At 40.8% G+C, this 24,063-nt stretch overlaps 1 protein-coding gene across 1 annotated transcript; it reads left to right on the top strand.

The window, feature by feature from the left end:
- Positions 1–12,079: 12,079 nt before the first annotated feature.
- LOC310736183 (vitellogenin-like) lies at positions 12,080–20,172 on the top strand (the record flags this gene model as incomplete). Its single annotated transcript, XM_083559557.1, has 27 exons — positions 12,080–12,119; positions 12,223–12,243; positions 12,331–12,482; positions 12,953–13,204; positions 13,298–13,459; positions 13,556–13,704; positions 13,806–13,956; positions 14,663–14,820; positions 14,896–15,061; positions 15,148–15,273; positions 15,471–15,689; positions 15,827–16,044; positions 16,132–16,229; positions 16,322–16,446; positions 16,563–16,664; positions 16,753–16,884; positions 17,089–17,275; positions 17,372–17,474; positions 17,568–17,756; positions 17,854–18,110; positions 18,184–18,581; positions 18,871–18,915; positions 19,028–19,093; positions 19,201–19,404; positions 19,507–19,658; positions 19,749–19,887; positions 19,977–20,172. 27 exons carry the CDS (start codon positions 12,080–12,082, stop codon positions 20,118–20,120), a joined length of 4,155 nt encoding a protein of 1,384 aa, XP_083415683.1. The 3' UTR covers positions 20,121–20,172.
- Positions 20,173–24,063: the final 3,891 nt, after the last annotated feature.

Consider the following 24,063-nt stretch of genomic DNA (forward strand, 5'->3'; position numbering starts at 1 on the left):
GGTGCCCAGCAGGGTGCACCTTCGTTCCTGCCTCTTGCCGGCACCGTCTCTTTAGGTCTGTCCACGAGGGACCGGGTACCGGCCATCCAGGGGAGAAGGGGACCATCCAGATCCTCCAGACTAGGTACTGGTGGCCCGGCATGACCAGGGAAGTAAAGCGTCTCGTGGAGGAGTGTCCCACCTGCGCGGTGTCCAAAGTTCCACGCCACCTGCCGGTGGGGAAGCTGATGCCACTCCCCGTCCCTCAGCGTCCCTGGTCGCACCTGGGGATTGACTTTGTGACGGATCTACCCAGGTCAGAAGGCCACACCTGCATTCTGGTGGTAGTAGATCGCTTTTCTAAAGCATTGTCGATTCATCCCCATGAAGGGCCTCCCCACCGCACTTGAGACTGCGGAACCTTTGTTCCATCATGTCTTCCGGAACTTCGGTCTCCCGGAGGAGGTCGTGTCGGACCGGGGCCCGCAGTTCGCGTCTCGAGTCTGGAAGGCCTTCTTTCGACTCCTGGGAATTTCGGTGAATCTCACGTCGGGATACCACCCACATTCCAACGGCCAGGCGGAGCGGAAGATCCAGGAGTTGAGCCGCTACCTGAGAACCTATTGTGGCCAGGATCAGGGGGACTGGTGTAGGTTCCTGCCGTGGGCCGAATACGGCCAGAACTCGCTATGTCAGGACTCCACGGGGCTCACCCCGTTCCAGTGCATGCTGGGTTTTCAGCCGCCCCTGTTCCCTTGGTCGGACGAGCCCAGCAGCGTGCCATCCGTCGACTACTGGTTCCGGGAGAGCAGTCGGTTCTGGGAGTCAGCGCACACCCAGCTGCATCGAGCCCTCTGCGACACCCGCCGACACGCTGACGCATGGCGGCTGGACTCCCCCCGCTACCGTCCTGGAGACCTGGTATGGCTGTCCACCAGGGACCTAAAACTCAAGCTGCCCTGCCGCAAGCTGAGCCCCCGGTTCATAGGGCCCTTCAGGATCACCGACCAAGTCAGCGCAGTGTCCTACCGGCGCGCACTGCCGCCAAGGTACCGTATTCATCCCACGTTCCACGTGTCCCTATTGAAACCGTGTGCCGGACGTCGTGTACCAGCCCGGTGTTTACGTGGTGAGAGAGGTCCTGGATTCCAGACGGCGCCGGGGTCGCCTCGAATATCTGGTGGACTGGGAGGGGTTTGGCCCGGAGGAACGGTCGTGGGTGGCTCGGCAGGACATTCTGGACCAGGCGTTGCTGGCTGAGTTCCGCCGAGTCAGGGCGTCTGGTGCCGCCCCTGGGGGAGGGGGTTGGTGTCAGGGATCACCCTGCTTCTTCTCCCGTGCGCACCCCTCCCGTACGGAGCACCTCACCATCATACTGATTCCACACACCTGTTCCTCATCACCCTCGCAGCATACTTAAGTGCCTCACTTGCCCCACTCCGATGTCCGTAATTGTTTATGTTTGGACTCTGTGTGTGTGTGTGTTTTCCTGGTTTCGGCTTCTCTATTTCGTGCATTAAAGACTGTTTGCTGTGCCTCGGTTTCCGCCTCACTCACTTACGCCTGACACAATGTTTTTGTTTTGTTACATTATGTTTAATGTTAGATTTGGTTCTTTGTTAATTGCTGTTACTTGTTGGAATAAAGGTTTCTGTACAAGGCTGTAGAATGTGAGAAAGGTCAGTGGGGTTACCAGCCCAGAGTGTTGCAAATGTCATGGAGAGATGCTGCAAAGGACTAGGCTTTAGAGGCCACTACAATTCAAATGGAGTGAGTGCTGACCCAAAAGGGTGCAGGGAGACCAGAGGACTCATAAGAGGATGAGATGTTTGCAGTGAGTCCCTTTTTATCGGAAGCGTAGCAGACAAAAAGCTGGGCCACGGAATGGTTCTTAACTGTAAGAAATTTCAAGGGCACCTTGGGCAAGGGCTTGAAGGGAGGCTTAGAGAGGGCCTCCAGAATAATGGCTAGGCCCCACACAGGCACTCTAGGCTGCACGAGAGGCCTCACCCTCCAGGTACCGCAGAGGAAATGGTCACTAACAGGTGCTTGCCCAGTGAGTGCAGCACGATAAACCGCAATAGCAGACACGTAACCTTTCAGGGTGGAAGGAGACAACCCTGTGGTGAACTGTTCCTGAAGAAATTCCGGCACTGAACCGATCGGGCAGTTAACTGTATCCAATTGGTGGCGCTCACACCACATAGTGCAGGGGTGTCAAACTCAATTGCAAAGGGGGCCAAAACTCAAAACATACTTTAGGCCGCGGGCGAACAGGAAAAACATTTATTGAACACACTAAAACTAAATGTTTTTTTTTAACATAAATATGAATGAAAAAGACAGGAATATTATTCCAGAATAAATCAACTTAAACTTTAAACAACCTAAAATATTTCTTGTCAAAATTATACAAGTTAGAAATATAAACATGCTGCAAAAAACCCTGAACAAAAAAAAAAAACTTATCTTAAACTTTAAATAAATTAAAATATTTTGCCCTTCATAAAAATATATTCTGTCAAACACCAGACGTCTCATACCTTCATCATGCAGCTCTTCAGAAACTCTCCCTTGGTAAAAAACTGGCTGATGTGCCTCTGATTTCTCCTCTGCTTTCACACCAGCTTCACTTTGTGATTTTGCTCTGGTGAAAAATGTCTGCTGAAATTTCAGATTCTTCTTTAACTCTTCTACTTTCTGTATCTTCTGCTCTGCATTCAGGTTTTTCAGCTTCTCCTGATGTTTTGTCTCGATTCAATTACTTAATTACAGCCACATTCGCTCCACAAATAAGACACACAGGCAATGTCAGTAAACATATACTATACTCTGAATCCCATCGGTTTTGAAAGGCTCTGTTTTCATTATCCGCTTTTCTCTTCACTACTGTGAGGTGCTGTTTCACAATAACTGTACAATAGGGTTAAATACATCAACAGAAGCTCGACTTGATTGACGCTGGATTGTTCCCAGGTATCCTAGCGTTTGGTAAGGCAGCTGAAGCGCTGCATTATAGGATCTGTAGTTTGTGTTATCAGCACTTCATATCGCCGGGCCATTAATAACAATAATAATAATAATAGATCTATATAAAATCATCTCGCGGGCCGGATATAATTGTACATCGGGCCGGATGTGGCCTGAGGGCCTTGAGTTTGACACATGTGACATAGTAAATAGACGTCACTTTGCGGTATACAACCTCCTCATGGAGGGAGCTCTGGATTAGAGAATGGTCCCTACTGTCGCAAATATGCCCACTTGTGCTCTGTAGAACTTCTTCCATATCTGCTTCACTATGCCTGGGCGGAGACTCCATTCCCCGGGCCTCTGCCATAGCCTTGAAATGGTGTCTGCTCCCTAGTTTACGCACCCTGGGATATATGTTGTTCTGATGGAGAGCAGCTTCACTTGGGCACAGAGGAGGATCTGGCATGCCAGCCTGTTTTTAACTCGTAAATGAATATTTACCATTTTATGCTTCCTATTCCAGATGACACTGTCAAAGCAACATGTATCTCTTCCCATTGACATGCCTATTGAACAGGATGGAACCATTCCAGCTCTCAAGAATTTGGACATTTGGGCCATTATTGAGGAATATCTAAATTATATCCAAAACAGATGGCATATGTGATGTCAAATATGTACATTAAGTGAATAAAGTAAAAAGCATCCAAAAGACAAAATGTTTTGTGTGTGTTTTTTTTATATTTAAATATCTTTGTAAACCAATTTTTAGATTGCAATTTTTCAAATTTATGATAAAACTTCCAGATCAGAGCAATGTCAGAGCACGCACTTATATCCAGTGCTTTGTAAATAATAAATTAGTCTTCTTCTTCTTCTTTCGGCTGCTCCCATTAGGGGTCGCCACAGCAGATCATTGTCTCCATACTACTCTGTCTTCTACATCTGCCTCTTTCAAACAAAGTACCTGCATGTCTTCCCCTTACCATATCCATAAACCTCCTCATTGGTCTTCCTCTTTTCCTTCTTCCTGGTGGCCCCATCCTCAGCATTCTCCTACCAATGTACCCCAGTTCCTCCTCTGAACATGTTCAAACCACCTCAATTGGGTTTTTCTCACTTTGTCCCCAAAACGTCCTACATGCGTTGTCCCTCTAATGAACTCATTTCAAATCCTGTCCTTTCTTTTATCTCCCAATGAAAATCTAAACATCTTCAGCTCTGCTACCTCCAGTTCCACCTCCTGTATTTTAGTCAGTGCCACTGTCTCTAAACCATTCAACATAGCAGGTCTCACCACAGTCCTATAAACCTTTCTTTTCACTCTTGCAGACCCCCTTCTTTTACAAATCACTCCTGCCACTCTTCTCTACCCTGCTCGCACTCTTTTCTTCACTTCTCTAACACACTCTCCATTACTTTGCACTGTTGACCCCAGGTCCCTAATCTCCTCCACCTTCTCCACCTCTTCTCCCTGCAACTGCTTCACTCCACTGCCCTCCCTCTCATTCATACACATGTACTCTGTCTTACTTCTACTGACTTTTATCCCCTTCTCTCCAGCATGTACCCCCACCTTGCCAAGCTCTTCTTAACCTGCTCCCTACTCTCACCACAAATCACAATATCATCCACAAACATTATAGTCCACTGAGATCCCTGTCTGACTTCGTTCGTCAACCTGTCCATCACCACTGCAAATAAGAAATGGCTCAGAGCCAATCCTTGATGCAGTCCAACCTCCACCTTTAACCAGACTGTCGATCCTACTGCACATTTCACTGCTGTCACACTTCTCACTTCACACTCCTCATACATGTTCTGCACCACCATCAAATAATTCTCTGACACACCTGACTTCCGCATACAATAACACAACTCCTCTCTTGGCACCCTTCATACGCTTTCTCTAGAGCCACAAACACAACTGACCTTCTCTATTATTCTCCATCAACATTCTCAAAGCAACTAATGCATCTGTAGTCCTCTTCTTGGCATGAAACCATACTGTTGCTCACAGATGGTCACCTCTTCTCTCAGCCTGCCTTCCACAACTCTTTCCCATAACTTCATAGTGTGACTGAACAACTTTATTTCCCTGTAGTTACATCAGATTAAAAGGTGCAGGCTATTTGTTGGTACCTCGAACAGTGAAGAATACATCAAGGGACTGTCTCTTACAAAACCCGACAGTTATGGAGGAGCCTTTCAGTTAGTGTTTGGAACCCAGATATAATCTCATTGTTTAAGCATATTTTGAAAATATATTTGTTTAGACAAACCTTTTGTGAATAGGTTTTTCTTAGGAAAAAGAGCAGATCTGAAAGGATCGTGGTTATAGACAGATTGATGTATAAACAGTCTTCTACAATGGCTTATGACTACAATCATCCTGAGCACTTACATCAGAGTTTTATACTCAAGTCCTATATGAAACTATAATAAATGAATTTGGTCTGTTGCTATTTCTTGTTTATTAGGGATAAACTTACAGATAGATTTATACATTTGGAATTTATACTTGTAATTTACTTATTTCCTTATTTACCGGTAGAAGCATGTTTAGGAGAGATGGAGTTTTTAACCAGATTTTTTAACACGATTCTGGAAGGTGAGTGAATGCCTGACGAATGGAAAAGGAGTGTGTTGGTACCGATCTTTAAGAGTAAGGGAGATGTGCAGGTCTGCAGTAACTACAGGGGAATTAAGTTGATCAGTCACACCATGAAGTTATGGGAAAGAGTAGTGGAAGTCAGGCTGAGAGAAAAGGTGACCATCTCTGAGCAACAGTATGGTTTCATGCCGAGGAAGAGCACTACAGACACCTTGTTTGCTTTGAGAATGTTGATGGATAAGTATAGAGAAGGTCAGAAGGAATTGCATTGTGGATTTGTGGATTTCGAGAAAGCGTACGACAGAGTGCCGAGAGAGGAGTTGCGGTATTGTATGAGGAAGTCAGGTGTGTCAGAGAAGTTTGTGAGGGTGGTGTGGTACATGTATGAGGACAGTGTGACAGCAGTGAAGTGTGCAGTTGGACAGGTTGACGGACGAGGTCAGACAGTAGTCTCCCTGGACTATGTTGTTTGCGGATGATATTGTGATTTGTGGTGAGAGTAGGGAGCAGGTTGAGAAGAGACTGGAGAGGTGGAGGTACGTGCTGGAGAGAACGGGAATGAAAGTTAATAGGAGTAAGACAGAATACATGTGTGTGAATGAGAGGGAGGGCAGTGGAGTGGTGCAGTTGCAGGGAGAAGAGATGGAAAAGGTGGAGGAGTTTAGGTACCTGGGGTCAACAGTGCAAAGTAATGGAGAGTGTGCTAGAGAAGTGAAGAAAAGAGTGCGAGCAGGGTGGAGTAGGTGAAGAAGAGTGACAGGAGTTATATGTGTTAAAAAGGTATCTACAAGAGTGAAAGGGAAAGTTTATAGGACTGTGGTGAGACCTACGATGTTGTATGGATTAGAGACATTGGCATTGAGGCGAAGCTGAAGATGTTAAGGTTTTCGTTGGTAGTGACGACGATGAAAAGGATTAGAAATTAGTTTATTAGAGGGACAGCGCATGTAGGACGTTTTGGAGACAGGGCGAGGAAGGTGAGAATAAGATGGTTTGGACATGTAACCTAGAGACGTTCCAATTTAGCTGCTTCAACAACGCTTTAAGAACGAGTGTTCAATAATGCCAGACTGACCAGTCCCTGCCTAGTGTGGACTGACACAGCTAGGTCAAAGGACGGAGGAGCCAGGAGTGACCCCAAGGTCAAGGTTGTAGAACCTGACAAAGGTCAGTGGGGTGGACCAGCCCAGAGTGTTGCAAATGTCATTAAGAGATGCTGCAGAGGACTAGGCTTTAGACAAATGAAGTTAGTGCTGATCCCAAAAGGTGCGGGGAGACCAGAGGACTCATAAGAGGATGAGATAGCATCAACAATCCCCCTGCTAAGGGTCTGCTTGTACGCAGTGAGTCCCTTTTTATAGTGACCACGGAAAGGGTCTTAACTGTAAAAAATGTCAAGGGCACATTGGGCAAGGGCTTGAAAGGAGGCTTAGACAGGGCCTCCAGAATGATAGGGCCTCCCTCCAGCGGTTTGCTCCCATTCTTTCCACCCGACAGAGCGTTGTGGGTGGGGGGTTCCGCCTCCTCTCGCAAGGTGTCATCAGCTGCAGGGCTCCGTCCCAGCTGCTCTGAGTGGATCAGAGGCCAGCCCCGAGGGGCTGGTTCCCCTGAGGGACTTTCTGGCGGCCTGGGAGGGGTTGCCAGAAATCTCCCGGTGGGTCCTGTGGACTGTAGAGAACAGTTACACGATTCAGTTCACATCTTCTCCTCCCCGGTTCAACGGGGTGTGCCCCACCCTGGTGGGGCCCGAGCAGGCTCTGGTCCTGGAACCGGAAGTGCGCACACTCCTGGGGAAAGGGGCCATCGAGGTGGTTCCCCCCTCGGTTCGAGAGTCAGGCTTCTACAGCCCGTACTTTGTCATTCCAAAGAAGGAGCGGGTTGCGTCCCATTCTAGATCTTCGCTCCTTGAACCATTTACTCAGGAGGCTCAGGTTCAGGATGCTCACCCTCAAAGAGGTCGTGACTCAGATCAGGTCTGGTTCGTCACGGTGGATCTGAAGGATGCATACTTTCACGTTTCCATCCTTCCTGCACACAGGAGGTTCCTGAGGTTTGCTTTCAGGGGCGAAGCTTACCAATATCTGGTCCTCCCGTTTGGCCTAGCACCCCCGCCCGCACCTTCAAGAAATGTGTTGACGCAGCACTGACCCTGCTGCGGCTCCAGGGCATCTGCATTTTTAACTACATTGACAACTGGTTGATACTGGCTCATTCGGAGCGCCAGGCGGTTCAGCATCGAGATGTTGTCCTCGCCTGCATGAAGGTGCTTGGGTTTTGAATGAACACATGGCGGCAGCGTTCAGCATAATCCTGCTCGGCTTCCTCTACATGAGAAACCACCAGTGGTGGCTCCGGGGCAAAGGGTTTTCCACCAGGGGAGATCCATATTGCACTATCAAGGTCTTGCGGCATGCCCTTAAAGAGACCCAACGTTTCTGTCCCAAGGCCCCGTTTTACGGACTCCTTGTCTCTCCTTCTCTCTCTCACCCAGCACCGTTATTTCTGAATGCCATGGTACTGTCGTGGCCGAGGCTATGCCTGTACGCGTTTCCCCCAATCGCGCTTTCCTGTTCTGGGTTCTGAGTCCTGGGATGGTGTCCGTCTCCTCCTGGTGGCATCTCGGTGGCCGGCCAAACCATGGTTTGCGGATCTGGTGTCCCTACTCGAGGGCCCTCCGTGGAAAATTCCTCCCAGGAGCGATCTCCTCTCACAGGCGGGCGGAACCCTAGTTCACCCCTGGCCGGAGTCGTGGAGGCTGTGGCTGTGGCCCCTGAGGGGGCACAGTTCGTAGCAGCTGGTCTCTCTACCCAGGTAGTAGAGACCCTTCTCCACTCCAGAGCTCCCTCCACGAGGAGGTTGTACTCTGCACGATGGTGACTGTTCACTTCTTGCACTATGACTTGGGCCCAGTTAACTGCCCGATCGGTTTGGTTCTGGAGTTCTTACAGGAGCAGTTTGCCACAGGGTTAACCCCTTCGACCCTGAAGGTTTACGTGTCCACCATCCCGGCAGATATTACCCCGCCTGTGGAACAGTTGCTGGGTAGGCACCCATTGGTGACACATTTACTCCACAGCACCTGGAGGCTGAGGTCCGGGACGCAACCCAGAGTGCCTGTCTGGGACCTGGCTGTTGCACTGGCAGCTCTATCGGAGCCCCCCTTCGAACCCTTGGCCAAGGTGGCCCTTAGGTTTCTGTCTGTTAAGACCACCTTCCTCCTGGCAATTTCCTTCCTTCAGAGGATCAGGGTTCTGCAGGCTCTGTCCGTGGCCCTGTCCCGCCTGGAGTTTGCCCCTGGCATGGCCAGCGTGTTTCTCTATCCGAAACCTGAGTACATACCTAAGGTGCCTTCGGCTCCCACATGGCCTGTCGTGTTACAGGCATTCTGCCCTCCTCCGTTCACAGCCCCCGACCAGGAGCGACAGAACCGACTGTGCGAGCACTGGAACACTGCAGGAGCATTGGTCAGGCTAAATGGCATATAATATATACTACACCACAATAGGGGCTGCATATCGTTCCATACCCAGACTTGCTTTAAGAATCTCTGATCAATGCCTGGCTCATCTTTTTACAACATAAAGGCAAAAGACATTAATCTTATAAGCTTGTAGTAAAGAATATAAAGAGATGGACCAACGAAACAAAGCATGCATTGCAAGCCTGTTTTGACTGCATTGATTTGAGTGGTCTGATCTGGATGAGCTCACAGATTCTGCATTAATACTCTCACCACTGCTCTTCTCCTTATACACCAATGACAGTACCACCACAGATCCTTCTGTCAAGCTCCTGAAGCTTTTGGCCTCAAAGACATAGATGAGTCTGTACACAGAAGTGAGGTTGAGCAGCTGGCAGCCTGGTGCAGTCATAACAACATGGAGTCAACACACAGTTAAAACAGTGGAGATGATTGTGGATATCAGGAGAAACCCCTCATGCACTCCTTTCAACAGAGGTTGTACTTCCTATGCCAGCTGAGAATGTTCAGCCTGTGACAGGTCTAATTGGTGGATTGCTGTGTGCTTGACCATTAAGTTTTATGTAAAATGTAATATATCAACTTGTAAAAACATTAAGTTTTATGTAAAAATGTAAGATATTTGAATTTAAAATGTAGTAAAAGTAAAGTAAAATTGTCCCGAAACAGAAATACTAATACAAACAAATGTACAAAAAAGCTACTTAAGTACCAAATTGCATTTACTACAGCTTATATTGTCTATATAGTGTATTTATCTTACTTAAACTGCAACCCTCTTAACCTTAACCTGTCTTTTGGGTAATTTCAATTAATTTTACTGTGCTTTACACCTATGCAGGTGAAAAATAAACTTGAATCTTAGTTTTTATAAAAAAAAATAGCAGGAAAATTTCTATTTGCACTTTTTGTGAGCCACATTTATGTGTTTGCACTTCTTATATTATCTTTATAATACCGTTTTTTTCATTTTCAGAAGATGGTGAAAGCAGCTGATGGATAAAGATCAATTAATTTCATCAGCTTGTAGGACATGGGATATAATAAACAAAATTGCAGATGAAGCCAATCTTAATTAAAACTGTCAGCAGGAACTTTTATAAAGAAATGTTTTCTCATATCTTCCCTTTTTGATAAGATTTTTTTAAAAACTTAGTCATAATCATTTTAACTGAGATATTTGGTAGGAAAATAAATTAAATAAATAAAAATGAGTGTAGTAGTTATGTGTGTTCTGATGGCAAATGTACAATAGTAGATCGTTCCTTCTGCCAATGAACTTGATTAGGCAACCATATAAACTAAACAGAGCAGTTGTAAAGGTCAGGTCACATTATACCAGTAGTAAGATTCAGGTTACATTGCTGCACAATTACTTTTCCAGATTATCATGACATTTATCTGTGCAATCAGAACATATAAAACCACTGATATATCTAAAAATCTAAATAGTTTAATTATGGTATAGAAATGATGTGTATACTGCAAATTCTGTAATTACCAAAATAGTAGTAGTTCCAAATATCAGTAAAACTAAATAAGGTGATTATAGATGAGAATTGAACGAATGTAAACTAAATATGCTCACTAAAGATGTGTTAAAGCCAAATAAATTATGTGTGTGTATATATATATATATATATATATATATATATATATATATATATATATATATATATATATATATATATATATATATGTGTGTGTGTGTGTGTGTGTGTGTGTGTGTGTGTGTGTGTGTGTGTGTGTGTGTGTGTGTGTGTGTGTGTGTAAAGAGCATGTAATTATTCTAAATAATTTATTATTAGTTTATTTGAATTTAAAATGTAGTGAAATTAAGTAAAATTCTCTTGAAACGGAAATACTTGCTTTCTTAACCTGCAACCCTCTTAACCTTAACCTGTCTTTTGGGTAATTTCAATTAATTTTACTGTGCTTTACACCTATGCAGGTGACAAATAAACTTTGAATGATGAATCTTAGTTTTTATAGAAAATAACAGGAATATTCTTGTTTGCATTTTTGTGAACCACATTTTTTAGTGTTTGCACTGCTTTTATTATTTCTATATTAACTTTGTTTTCATTTTCAGAAGATAGTGGAAGCAGGTGATGGATATAAATCAATTGCTTTCATCAGCTTGTAGAACATATAATAAACAAAATTGCAGATAGAGCCAATCGTATTTAAAACTGTCAGCAAGAAATTTTATAAAGAAATGTTTTCTTACATCTTCTCTTTTTATAGGATTTCTTTTAAAAGCTTGGTCATTGTCATTTTAACATATATATTTGGTAGGAAAAATAAATAAATAAAAATAAGAGTAGTAGTTCTGTGTTCTGATGGCAAATGTACAATAGATAGATTTTTTCTTCTGCCAAAATAACTTGATTAGGCAACTACATAAACTGAACAGAGCAGTTGTAAAGATCAGGTCACATTATACCAGTGAGATTCAGGTAACATTGCTGCACAATTACTTTTCCAGATTATCATGACATTTATCTGTGCAATCAGAACATATAAAACCATTGATATATCAAAACATATATAAATATATGAATGAATATATATATATATATATATATATATATATATATATATATATATATATATATATATATATATATATATATATATATAAATACACACATATATATATATATATATATATATATATATATATATATATATATATATATATATATATATATATATATATATATATATATATATATAATGTGTGTGTGTAAAAAGCATGTAATAATTTTAAAGAATTTAGTATTTAAATATTATTTAACAAAAATAGAAAATACATATAAATTGGTGACTTGTGGACAATGCTTGGATATACATGATGGAAGGGTAAGGTAACCTGACCTGAAATGATTATTTTGTATCAACTGTGAAATCATATCTAGTCTACGGTACAGCACAACTAGTTAATCATCTACATAGGGCAACCATTAATCAGCAAATTTTCTACAATATAAAGACATGCTTTTTGGTGAATTCATTACAAACTTCCAGCCATGAGAGCTGTTGTGCTTGCCTTGACTGTGGCCCTTGTGGGTAAGTCATAATTTGAATTTAGATATTAGGTTTTATTATTCATTTTATTCAGTAAAACTTAGTATCTTATAATACGATTGTACCATTTTTCATTTATGTTTAGCGAGTCATCAGGTTACCCTTGGTAAGTAAAAGAAATGTTTATAAATAATTATGATAAATCACATTGTAACATTTATATTAGAAAAGTATTTATAAAATAATTAATCAGTTCCAGAGTTTGCTGCGGGTAAAACCTATGTATACAAGTATGAAGGCTTGCTCTTGGGTGGTCTGCCTCAAGAGGGTCTGGCCAAGGCTGGTGTAAAAGTCAGTAGCAAGGTTCTCATCAGTGCTGTGGCCCAGAACTCCTTCCTTCTGAAGGTAAACTTGCGCATGAATGATGTTGATATGACAGGTAGATACAATAACATGAACTAAGTTGGTAAATTTAAATAAGAGTAGTAGTTCTGTGTTCTAATGGCAAATGTACAATAGATAGATTTTTTCTTCTGCCAAAATATCTTGATTAGGCAACTACATAAACTGAACAGAGCAGTTGTAAAGATCAGGTCACATTATACCAGTGAGATTCAGGTAACATTGCTGCACAATTACTTTTCCAGATTATCATGACATTTATCTGTGCAATCAGAACATATAAAACCATTGATATATCAAAACATATATAAATATATGAATGAATATATATATATATATATATATATATATATATATATATATATATATATATATATATATATATATATATATATATATATTGTATATATAGATACAATAACATGAACTAAGTTGGTAAATTTAATACATATTTTTCAAAATCTTACTCATAGCTTCAAGATCCTCAGCTCTTTGAGTACACTGGAATCTGGCCCCAGGATTCTTTCGTTCCTGCTGCAAAACTCACCTCAGCATTAAATTCTCAGCTTGTGATTCCCATTAAATTTGAGTATTCTAATGGTGTGGTCGGTAAGATATTTGCCCCTGCTGGAGTCTCTGCTACTGTTTTGAATCTGCACAGAGGCATCCTCAACATCCTTCAGCTCAACCTCAAGAACACACAGAATGTGTATGAGCTGCATGAGGTAAAAGCCTAAATATGAGTAATATTTACTAACAGTGAGATTATAATTCTATTCTGAACTGATATCTTAACTAAAGCTATTTTGTTCTCAAAGGCTGGACCTCAGGGAATTTGCAAGACCCACTACATGATCACAGAAGATGTACAGACCCATCAGATTGCTGTAAAAAAGTCGAAAGATCTGAACAACTGCCATGATAGAGTCAGAAAGGACATTGGACTAGCTTACACTGAAACCTGTGATGAGTGCCAGCAGGTAAATTTAGAAACTCTCAGTAATGTCTGTCTTTGCATTTGAATTCTTTAAAACAAATTATTGAAAAAAAAATATTGAATTATGTTTTTACCACAGAGGCTTAAGAGTCTGACCGGGACTGCAACATTCAGCTACATCATGAAGCCCACAGATACTGGTGCACTTGTTTCTGAGGCTACAGTTGAAGAGGTCCATCAGTTTTCACTCTTTAATACAGCAACTGGAGCAGCTCAAATGAAAGCCAAGTATGATCTCTAATATTTGGAAAAACTTCAAAATTGACAGAATATGTTTCTGAATATCATTTTCATTTAGACATTTTAATAATATTCAAATTTTTTTTCAGGCAAATTTTGAACTTACAGGAGGTGAAGAATTCCCCAATTGCTCCCCATGCTGGTAAATACTCAGTTCGTGGATCTCTGCAGTATGAATTTGCAACTGAGATTCATCAAACCCCAATTCAGCTTCTGAAGATCAGTAATGCACAGGCCCAGGTACCTTTTTCAGGTTATATTTAAGCAATATTGCAAGATTTCTATAGAATAAAATTATTAAATATTCATTAATTGGGGGAATTAAAGGCCATAAATTGTCTGCTTTTGGGTATAGGACCCAACAGGACACAATATAGACAAATATTTACTTTATTTTGAATAATGAATAAAGTACACAGGAATCCATGTGAAGAGAGCAAGGTGGTGTGATTGCTGCTAGGTTGCCCGTCAGAGATTTGTACATTATCTTTAAAATGCATCTGTTGATATTATATTAGAGGGATTATGTTCATTGGTTTATCTTTATGTGACTAGCATATATATTTGAAATCAAAAATTATATATTTTTTTTATTTATTTTTTTATTTTTTTAAATCCCATGTCTATTTGATGATGTTGTGAATATAGTAATGTTCCCAGTATACAATCCATTGGAACAATTGGAATTTTTGACACATTTTTCAAACACAGATAAGTAGTGGGACAGAAAAAGTGAAACGTAGTAGTGATGTTATATTAAATATCATAAAATTTAGAACCCTGCTTTGCTATACAGATTAAATGAATGAAATAATCTTCTTCAAAATATATTCTTTCATTTTCCTGTATTTAGTGGAAAACATCCAACCTTATCAACTCTGATAGTGTTTTGACTGACAAATTTTTTTTTTATTTATTATAAAATATTTTTTTAATTCACTTACAGATTGCAGAGGTCTTGCAGCATCTTGTTGCAAATAATGCGGCTATGGTTCATGAAGATGCTCCTCTGAAGTTCATCCAGCTTGTCCAGCTCATGCGTGTTGCTACAATGGAGAATATTCAAGCCATCTGGGCTCAGTACAAGAACAAACCTGTTCACAGGTAAAGTTATATTTAATATTACCATAAAATTAGGATTTAAGATTATTTGCTTTTTTAAAATCTGTATTTTGACAGACGTTGGCTTTTGGATGCACTTCCTGTTGTGGGTACACACGTAGCCCTGAATTTCATCAAGGAGAAGTTTCTTGCTGATGAGCTTGCTGTCCATGAACTTACTCAAGCCCTTATAGTTGCTTTGCACATGGTCCATGCTAATCCAGATACCATCCAGCTTACTGCTGTAAGTGCAAAACTTTGTATGTCTCACTTAAGACAGCAGAACCTTGTATAAGTATTAGAAAATATTTGAACCTCTTTCACCATTAGAATCTGGCTTCAAACCCCAAAGTCAAGAATATTCCATTGCTGCGTGAGGTGATCATGCTTGGTCAAGGTTCCATGGTTGCCAGATACTGTGCTGAAGTTCATTCATGCCAAGCTGATCTTCTTAAGGTAAAGCTTTTTGTTTTCACTAATGCACATATGTTTAAACAATTTAGCAATGTTAAATTTTTGTTCTGATAAAAAAAGTAGTAAATGTAGTTTTCTACCCTCTCTTGCTGACCACACAATTTGTGGAAGTTATGGAAGAATTTGCACTTGTGCTGTGATACAAGAGTAAAAATGTGTTTCTTGATTTTGATTACCAGCATATCCACGAGAATGCTGCTGAGGCTATTTCTAAGGCTGATATTCCTGAAATCAGACTGACTCTTAAGGCTCTGGGCAATGCTGGCCACCCTGCCAGCCTTAAAACCATCATGAAACTCCTGCCTGGATTTGGAAGTGCTGCTGCTTCCATTCCCATGAGGGTCCAGATTGATGCCCTCTTGGCTCTTAGAAACATTGCTAAAAAGGAGCCAAAGTTGGTTAGTATGGAGTGATTTATAAACAAAGTATCTGTTGTAAATGGTGGCTTAAGATTCTAATTTAGGTTATGTTATGTTATTTATTTATTTATTTATTTATTTATTTATTTATTTATTTATTTATTTATTTATTTCAGGTTCAGCCAGTGGCACTGCAACTTTTCATGGACAGGGCACTACATCCTGAACTACGCATGGTTGCCTGCATTGTGCTCTTTGAGACAAAGCCATCAGTTGCTCTCATGGCCACTCTTGTTGGTGCTTTGGAGAAAGAGACCAATATGCATGTTGTCAGTTTTGCTTATTCCCACATCAAGTCTCTGTCCAGAAGCATGACACCTGATAATATGCATGTGTAAGAATGCTGTTAATTTTAGTACTACAATTAATTCATAGGTGTAAACCCAATCTAATGAAAATATTTTTTTTTCTGTAATTGCAGGGCTGCTGCAGCAAATGTTGCCATCAGGATGTTGAGCCCAAAACTGGAGAGACTGAGTGAACATTTTAGCAGAGCCAACCATTTGGATCTTTATATCTGTATGTTTGAATATGTTTTATGATTGTATTTGTATGTTTAAGACAAAAAAATTTTTTATTGTAACTACAATAGTTTTTTTTCTTGGTCCAAGCTCCTTTCATGGTTGGTGCTGCTGGTACTGCTTACTTGATCAATGATGCTGCTACCGCTTTGCCCAGAGCTGTCATTGCTAAAGCACGAGCTTACCTGGCTGGAGCTGCTGCTGATGTTGTTGAGGTAGAAATAGCATGTCTTCAAAAGTGTTGCTGATTTTGTTAAGATTCTGGAATCATGGTTTTGTCTAGCACTGGCACTGGCATTGGCACTGCTATTGATTAGTTTATTTTAACCAGGTTGGTCTGAGAACTGAAGGACTCCAGGATGTTCTGCAGAAGACTAATGCTGCAGATGAAAAAGCTGATCGCATCACTAAAATCACACGTACCCTTAAGACCGTAAGTTCCTTTTAGCAGTGTATAAATTGTTTGTTTTGGCTGTTTAGCAAATTTATCATGTATACATTTTCTTTGTTTGTGCTCCAAGCTGATGGACTGGAAGTCTTTGCCATCAGATCAACAGCTGGCATCTATCTATGTCAAAGTTCTTGGACAGGAAATTGCTTTTGCCAGCATTGACAAAATCTACATTGACAGAATCATTGAACAAGCAGCACAGGTCATTTTATTCAATCCTTTCTTTTAATTTCTTTCTTTAAGTAAACTTTTTGAGAGGATTTTAATGTAACAGAGTGCAAATGTTTTATTCAAATAAATATATTTATTAAGTTTGACTTGATGTACCGGTTATACACCCGGTTCTAATTTGAATAACCTTAAATTAAATGATTGTAATAAAAATGAATTCTAATGTAATGCACAGATTACCACTGGATTACATTCTCGTGAACTAATGAAGAAGGCTTTTGAGGCAATGCAGAAAGGAATTGCCTTCCAGTATGCCAAGCCCCTGCTGGCAGCTGAGGTGCGTCGCATTCTACCTACTTGTCTTGGTGTACCAATGGAGCTTGGTTACTACACTGCTGCTGTTGCTGCTGCAGAACTCAATGGTATGTCTTTTTTACTCTTATACTAGTGTAAAGCATGTAAATATATGAATCATTTTGACCAAATGATTTCCAATTAAAAGTAATTTCTTTTAATAGTTCAGGCAACAGTTAACCCTACTTTACCTGAGCATCCAGAGACTCTCACCCTTGATCAGGTGATGAAGAGAAATCTCCAGCTGCAAGCTGAAGCCAGACCAAGGTACACTTTTAGAAAGACACATGACAGACAAAATGTTGAATGTTCTATAAAGCCAGTGAAATTCATCTCCTTATCTATTTATTTTGCTTTCAGTGTTGCCCTTCAGACATTTGCTGTAATTGGAGTGAACACTGCCCTAATTCAGGCTGCTGTTATGGCCAGAGGAAAGGTACACGTTGCTTTGCCAGGGAAACTGGTTGTAAAGGCAGACCTTCCAAAGGGCAATGTAAAGCTGGAGGTTCTACCTGCTGCTGCTGTTCCTGATCATATTGCTACTGTCAGGTAGGAAAAAGGCAACTGATTATTTTTGATCACTTTCAAAAATATTTTCATTTAAAAAAAGAAACAACTTAAGAAAAAATGATTCTGGTTTCCTCAGCTTTGAGACTGTTGCGGTGGCTAGAAATATTGAGGACCTTCCCAATGAGAGAGTCATATCTCTGGCACCTCCAGTGCCATCTGATGCTGCACAGAGGTTGATACCTGCTTCAATTCAGAAGTCTGTGTGTACTGTTATTCCTTATATTCAAATCAAAGGATGCATTGAAGTTGCCTCCCAGAATGCTGGCTTTATGGAGGCAAATCCTCTGTGTGCTTTAATCGGGCGACACTCAGCTCGAATTTCAGTGGCAAGAGGTAATTTGCAAATATTTGATTGCAATTAAGTTCATATACAGTTTAAAAAAAACAATTACTGTTTGTGTTTCAGCTGATGGTCCTGCCCTTGAAAGACTGGAGTTTGAGATACAACTTGGCTCTAAGGCAGCTGAGAAGCTTGTGAAAGATGTCAACCATGGTAATAATGAAAATACAGAAGAAAGTACCATCTTGTTGAAACTTAGGGAGATTCTGGAGTCTGGAAGAAGGAGTGATAACTCCAGTTCAAGCAGCTCCTCGTCCTCTGTAAACAATAGCAAGGGTGTGAGAGGCAGTCAGAGAGTGAGCAGCAGCAAGAGTGGCAGCAGCAGCAAGAGTGGCAGCAGAAGTAAGAGTGGCAGCAGCAGCAAGAGTGGCAGCAGCAGCAGCAGGAATGGCAGCAGCAGCAAGAGTGGCAGCAGCAGTAGCAGTAGCAGCTCTATGAAGTCTTCCAATATTCGCCTGAACAAGGTAAAACAAACCTGTATAATGCACAAAATATTTAGCCAATGAAAAAATATACAAGTGTCTACATTCTTATATTTAAAATACAATTACAATTGTATTACACCACCACCACCAACAACAACAACCACAACATTATTAATAATAATGGTTTTCATCCAATTGGTATTCCCAGTGACCCAACAACTGGTTGTCTGTTAAGTTCTAATTATAAATATATTGGATGTGTCTTTTACATGTCAGTTAACAATGTTTTCTATTGGTAAGAAGAATAATTTTTTTTTGTTTTTTTTAGGATAAAAATTCATATCGTCAGTTCCGGAAATTCCATAAGAACCAGGTATCTCAAATCCTCCTTAACTTTTTTTTCCTTTTATTAATATGTCATTTTTTTTTTTTTTATGAATTTATTTAAAAAATAAATATGTTTACTAAAAATCTTCCTTTTTTAGTATATGACATCACAAGAAACATCAAAGGCCAGCAGCTCTTCTAGCATTGAGGCAGTGCAGAGAAAGGTACAATAACATAGTTTTCATGAATTAAAAAAAAAAATCTTATTAGACATCCTAACAAAATTAGCATTTTCTGTATAAATTCTCAAAGTCAATGTTTATAATTTTAGGCTAAATTACTTGGAGATGCTGCTCCACCAGCTTTTGCTATCATTGCCCGTGCCATTAGATCTGACCGCAACCTTGGATACCAGATTGCTGCTTACTCGGACAAGTCCACTTCAAGAGTACAATTTGTGTTTGCCTCTATTGCTCAGAATGACAAATGGAAGATATGTGCTGATGCTATATTCCCAAGCAAGCATAAAGTTGCAGTAAGTTGCTATGGAATCCCTTAAGAGAAGTGTTTTTAATTGATTTTTTTTTATTATTATTTAATGTTGAATTGTTACACTGACCAAACACTCTTTCATTAGGCCAGAGTTGCTATTGGTGAGCAGTGCCAGGAATATTCTTTAACTGTCAAGGCTGAAACTGGTCTGCATGAGGCACATGCTGCTGCTCGTTTGAAAGTTGACTGGAACAGAGTACCAAGAATTGCAGATAATGCTATTCCCTATTTCAAGAGGTATTCTGTCAACAAGATCAGAAGGGCAGATGTATTGTAGTGTATAACATTTTACTTTAATATTTTTCTGTCTTTTTCTTCTACCAACAGGGCAAGGGAGTACATCTATATAGTAGCTCCCCTGGCTGGATTTGATGCTGATAGAGCTAATAATAATGAGAGACAGATCAGTGTGATTTTTGCCTTACCCACTGAAAAGTCTATGAACGTTATTATTAGAACTCCAAAGGTGAGAAGCACTGTTTATCAAGTTTTTGCATAGTTTATAACTTGAATATTTAAAAATTAATATTTAACATTTTATGCTTCCTATTTCAGATGACACTGTCAAAGCAAGATGTATCTCTTCCCATTGACTTGCCTATTGAACAAGATGGAACCATTCCAGCTCTCAAGAATTTGGACATTTGGGCCATTATTGAGGAATATCTAAATTATATCAAAAACAGATGGCATATGTGATTTCAAATATGTACATTAAGTGAATAAAGTAAAGAGCATCCAAAAGACAAAATGTTTTGTGTGTGTACCTTTTTTATATTTAAATATCTTTGTTAACCACTTTCTAGGTTGCAATTTTTCAAATCTATGATACAACTTCCAGCTCAAATCAATATCAGAGCCCTCACTTGAATCCAGTACTTTTTAAATAGCAAATGAGTCTTCTTCTTATTTTTTCGGCTGCTCCCATTAGGGGTCGCCACAGCGGATCATCCATCTCCATATTACTCTGTCTTCTACATCTGCCTCTTCCAAACAAACTTGTTTTTTGAAATGTCTTCCCCTTACCATATCCATAAACCTCCTCCTTGGTCTTCCTCTTTTCCTTCTTCCTGGTGGCTCCATCCTCAGCATTCTCCTACCAATGTACCCCAGTCCCTCCTCTGAACATGTCCAAACCATCTCAATCAGGCTTTTCTTAGTTTGTCCTCAAAACGTCCTACATGCGCTGTGCCTCTAATAAACTCATTTCTAAAATATTAACATCTTCAGCTCTGCTACCTCCAGCTCCACCTCCTGTCTTTTAGTCAATGCCACTGTCTCTAACCATACAACATAGCAGGTCTCACCACAGTCCTATAAGCCTTTCCTTTTACTCTTGCAGACACCCTTCTATCACAAATCACTACTGCCACTCTTCTCCACCCTGCCCACACGCTTTTCTTCACTTCTCTTACACACTCTTCATTACTTTGCACTGTTAAACCCAGGTACCTAAACTCATCCACCTTCTCCACCTCTTCTCCCTGCAACTGCACCACTCCACTGCCCTCCCTCTCATTCACACACATGTACTCTGTCTTACTCCTACTGACTTTCAATCCCCTTCTCTCCAGCATGTACCTCCACCTCTGCAGGCTCTTCTCCATCTGCTCCCTACTCTCAACACAAATCACAATATAATCCACAAACATCATAATCCATGGAGACGCCTGTCTGACCTCGTCCATCACCACTGCAATCAAGAAATGGCTCAGAGCCGATCCTTGATGCAGTCCAACCTCCACCTTTAACCAGTCTGTCCTTCCTACTGCACACTTCACTGCTGTCACACTGTCCTCATACATGTCCTGCACCACCCTCACATACTTCTCTGACACACCTGACTTTCACACACAATACCACAACTCCTCTCTCGGCACTCTGTCGTATGCTTTCTCTAGATCCACAAACACAACTCACAACAAATGCAAATCTTTCTGGCCTTCTCTATTATTCTTCATCAACATTCTCAAAGCAACTAATGCATCTGTAGTCCTCTTCTTGGCATGAAACCATACTGTTGCTCACAGATGGTCACCTCTTCTCTCAGCCTGGCTTCCACAACTCTTTTCCATAACTTCATGGTGTGACCTAATTCCTCTGTAGTTACAGCAGATTAAAAGGTGCAGGCTATTTGTTGATACCTCGAACAGTGAAGACTACATCAAGGAACAGAGCTTTCTCTTACAAATCACGACACTTATGGAAGAGCCTTTCAATTAGCGTTTAAACCCAGACATAATTACCTTGTTTAAGCCTTTTTTTTTATATATATTTGTTTAGACAAACCTTTTGTAAATAGGTTTTACTTAGGTAAAAGAGCAGATCTGGAAGGATCGTGGTTATAGACAGATTGATTTATAAACAGTCTGCTACAATGGCTTATGACTAAAATCATCCTGAGTACTTACACTCGAGTTTTATACTCAAGTCCTATATGAAACTGAAATATGAAATGAATGTGGTCTGTGTTCACCCAGATGAGGAGGGTTCCATTTTAAGTCTGGTTCCACTTAAGGTTTCTTGCTTATACCATCTCAGGGAGCTATTTCTTGTTTATTAGGGATTTATAAATTTGTAATTTATACTTGTTTCCTTATTCACCGGTATAAGCATGGAGATGTTTAGGAGAGATGGCAGTGGAGTTTTTAAACCAGATTGTTTAACATGATTCTGGAAGGTGAGAGGATGCCTAAGATAAGATAAGATATACCTTTATTTGTCCCACAATGGGAAAATTTCTTTTTTACAGCAGCAAGAAAAAAATATAAAATAAATACAAATATATATAAAAAAATAGACGAATAGACATACTATTCGAGCTGCTCAATGATGAAACGGTTTCATACAGGGGGTGAAAGGCATTCTCCAGTAATGATGATAGTTTTGCTACCATCCTCCTTTCTCCCACCTCCTGTACCCCTTCCACACACCGCTGACTTTTTTCTGCTGCAACTGATCCTTCATACTCCTCCTGTAGCATGCTTTTCCTTCCCTGATCTTCTTTCTCAGTTCTCTCTGAACAGTTTTCAGTTCTTCCTTGTTTCCCGATTTAAAAACCCTTTTCTTCTCTTTAAGGAGAGTCTTTATATCAGGGTTGATCTATGGTTTGTTGTTGGGAAAACACTGTACAGTCCTGGTGGGTACAGTATTCTCCACACAGAAGTTAATGTAGTCAATGATACAGTCTGTTAGATTGTCAATATCCTCCCTATGTGGATTGCACAATTCCTCCCACATAGTTGTCTCAAAACAGTCTTTCAGAGCCTCACTGGTCTCATCATGACTATGTCGTCACTGTGCGGGAGACAGCTGGTTGCCTGCATACAAGGGGTTTGTACACAGGTAGGAGATGAACCAGGTTGTGATCCGATCTTCCCAAGGGGGGGAGGGGTGCTGATGTATAAGCCTCCTTTGTGTTTGCATAGAATAAATCCAGTGTTTTATTTTCTCTGGTGTGGCATGAAACATACTGGGTGAACAGCTCAATGTCCTTACAGCAGATCTGCTCTTTATTAGTGATGTGACCAGGTTTACACCATCTATTATTCACAAACACTGCCAGTCCTCCTCCCTTTCTCTTACCACTCTCCATCGTTCTGTCCGCGTGCAGTAATTCAAATCCATCCAGAGCCACGGTCGTATCCAGTGTTAGCTTGGTTAGCCATGACTCCGTAAACAGCATGATGCTACATTCCCGGAATTCCCTCTGATGCCGGGTAAGAGCCGCTAGCTCGTCCATCTTGTTGGGTTAAAATCTTACATTTCCAGTGGTTGTTCTTGGAAGTGAAGCTTGCCGGAAGATCTTAAAGGAAGAGGGAGTCGCTTCCAAGCTGTTTCGTACGTCTGACCAACGATTGGTGGTGTTTGTGACATTTTTAAGGTCTCGAACTCCACCCATCTTTGGGGGAACGGCCAATACTAAGGGTTGAGATTTTGGAGGGAAAAACTCCCCTTTGTTTCATGTGTTTGTGGGCATGGTTTGGACTATAGAACTTTAAAGTTTTATCTGAAGTGTATTAAGACGGTATGGTGACTTTCGTGATCCAATAAAATGTACTATTGTTTGAAAAGTAAGTTACAGATAATTTTGTGGTCATTTGGATACTAAACACGAGAGGATTGACGGCATAACGGCAGCGGTACATTACATACATAGATCAGTAGTCAAAGTGTAACTAATGTTACTACGACATTATGTTCTGATAAAAAAATGAAAACACAAAACAAAATGCACTTTTATTAGGAAAGTGAAGAGCAGATAATTTGTATAAATTCTGACATCAGGCCTTAAAAGGACATACAGCATTAGAACAGGTATACATTAACGTGCTGGGACCAGTAATTAACGTATAACGGATGTTAGTACAATGTCGTATTCTGATCAAATGAAATGCACCCTTGTCAGGAAAGTAAAGAACAGATAATTTTAAGTCAATTAAGCCTTAATAGAAGAGACACATTAATAGAGTTACATTAATAGGCTCTTTAGCGTACAACTATAAACAATAAAGGAGATACATACAAGTATAGGTTAATGTCGTGGGATGTGGAGCATCTTATTCATTTTGTTTAATTAGAAAAAGGAATGCTTTATTGTATCAGTGTGTGTGTGTGTGTGTGTGTGTGTGTGTGTGTGTGT

The sequence above is a fragment of the Silurus aristotelis genome, assembly GCF_946808225.1.
Source record: "Silurus aristotelis genome assembly, chromosome: 13".
Lineage (NCBI taxonomy): Eukaryota > Metazoa > Chordata > Actinopteri > Siluriformes > Siluridae > Silurus > Silurus aristotelis.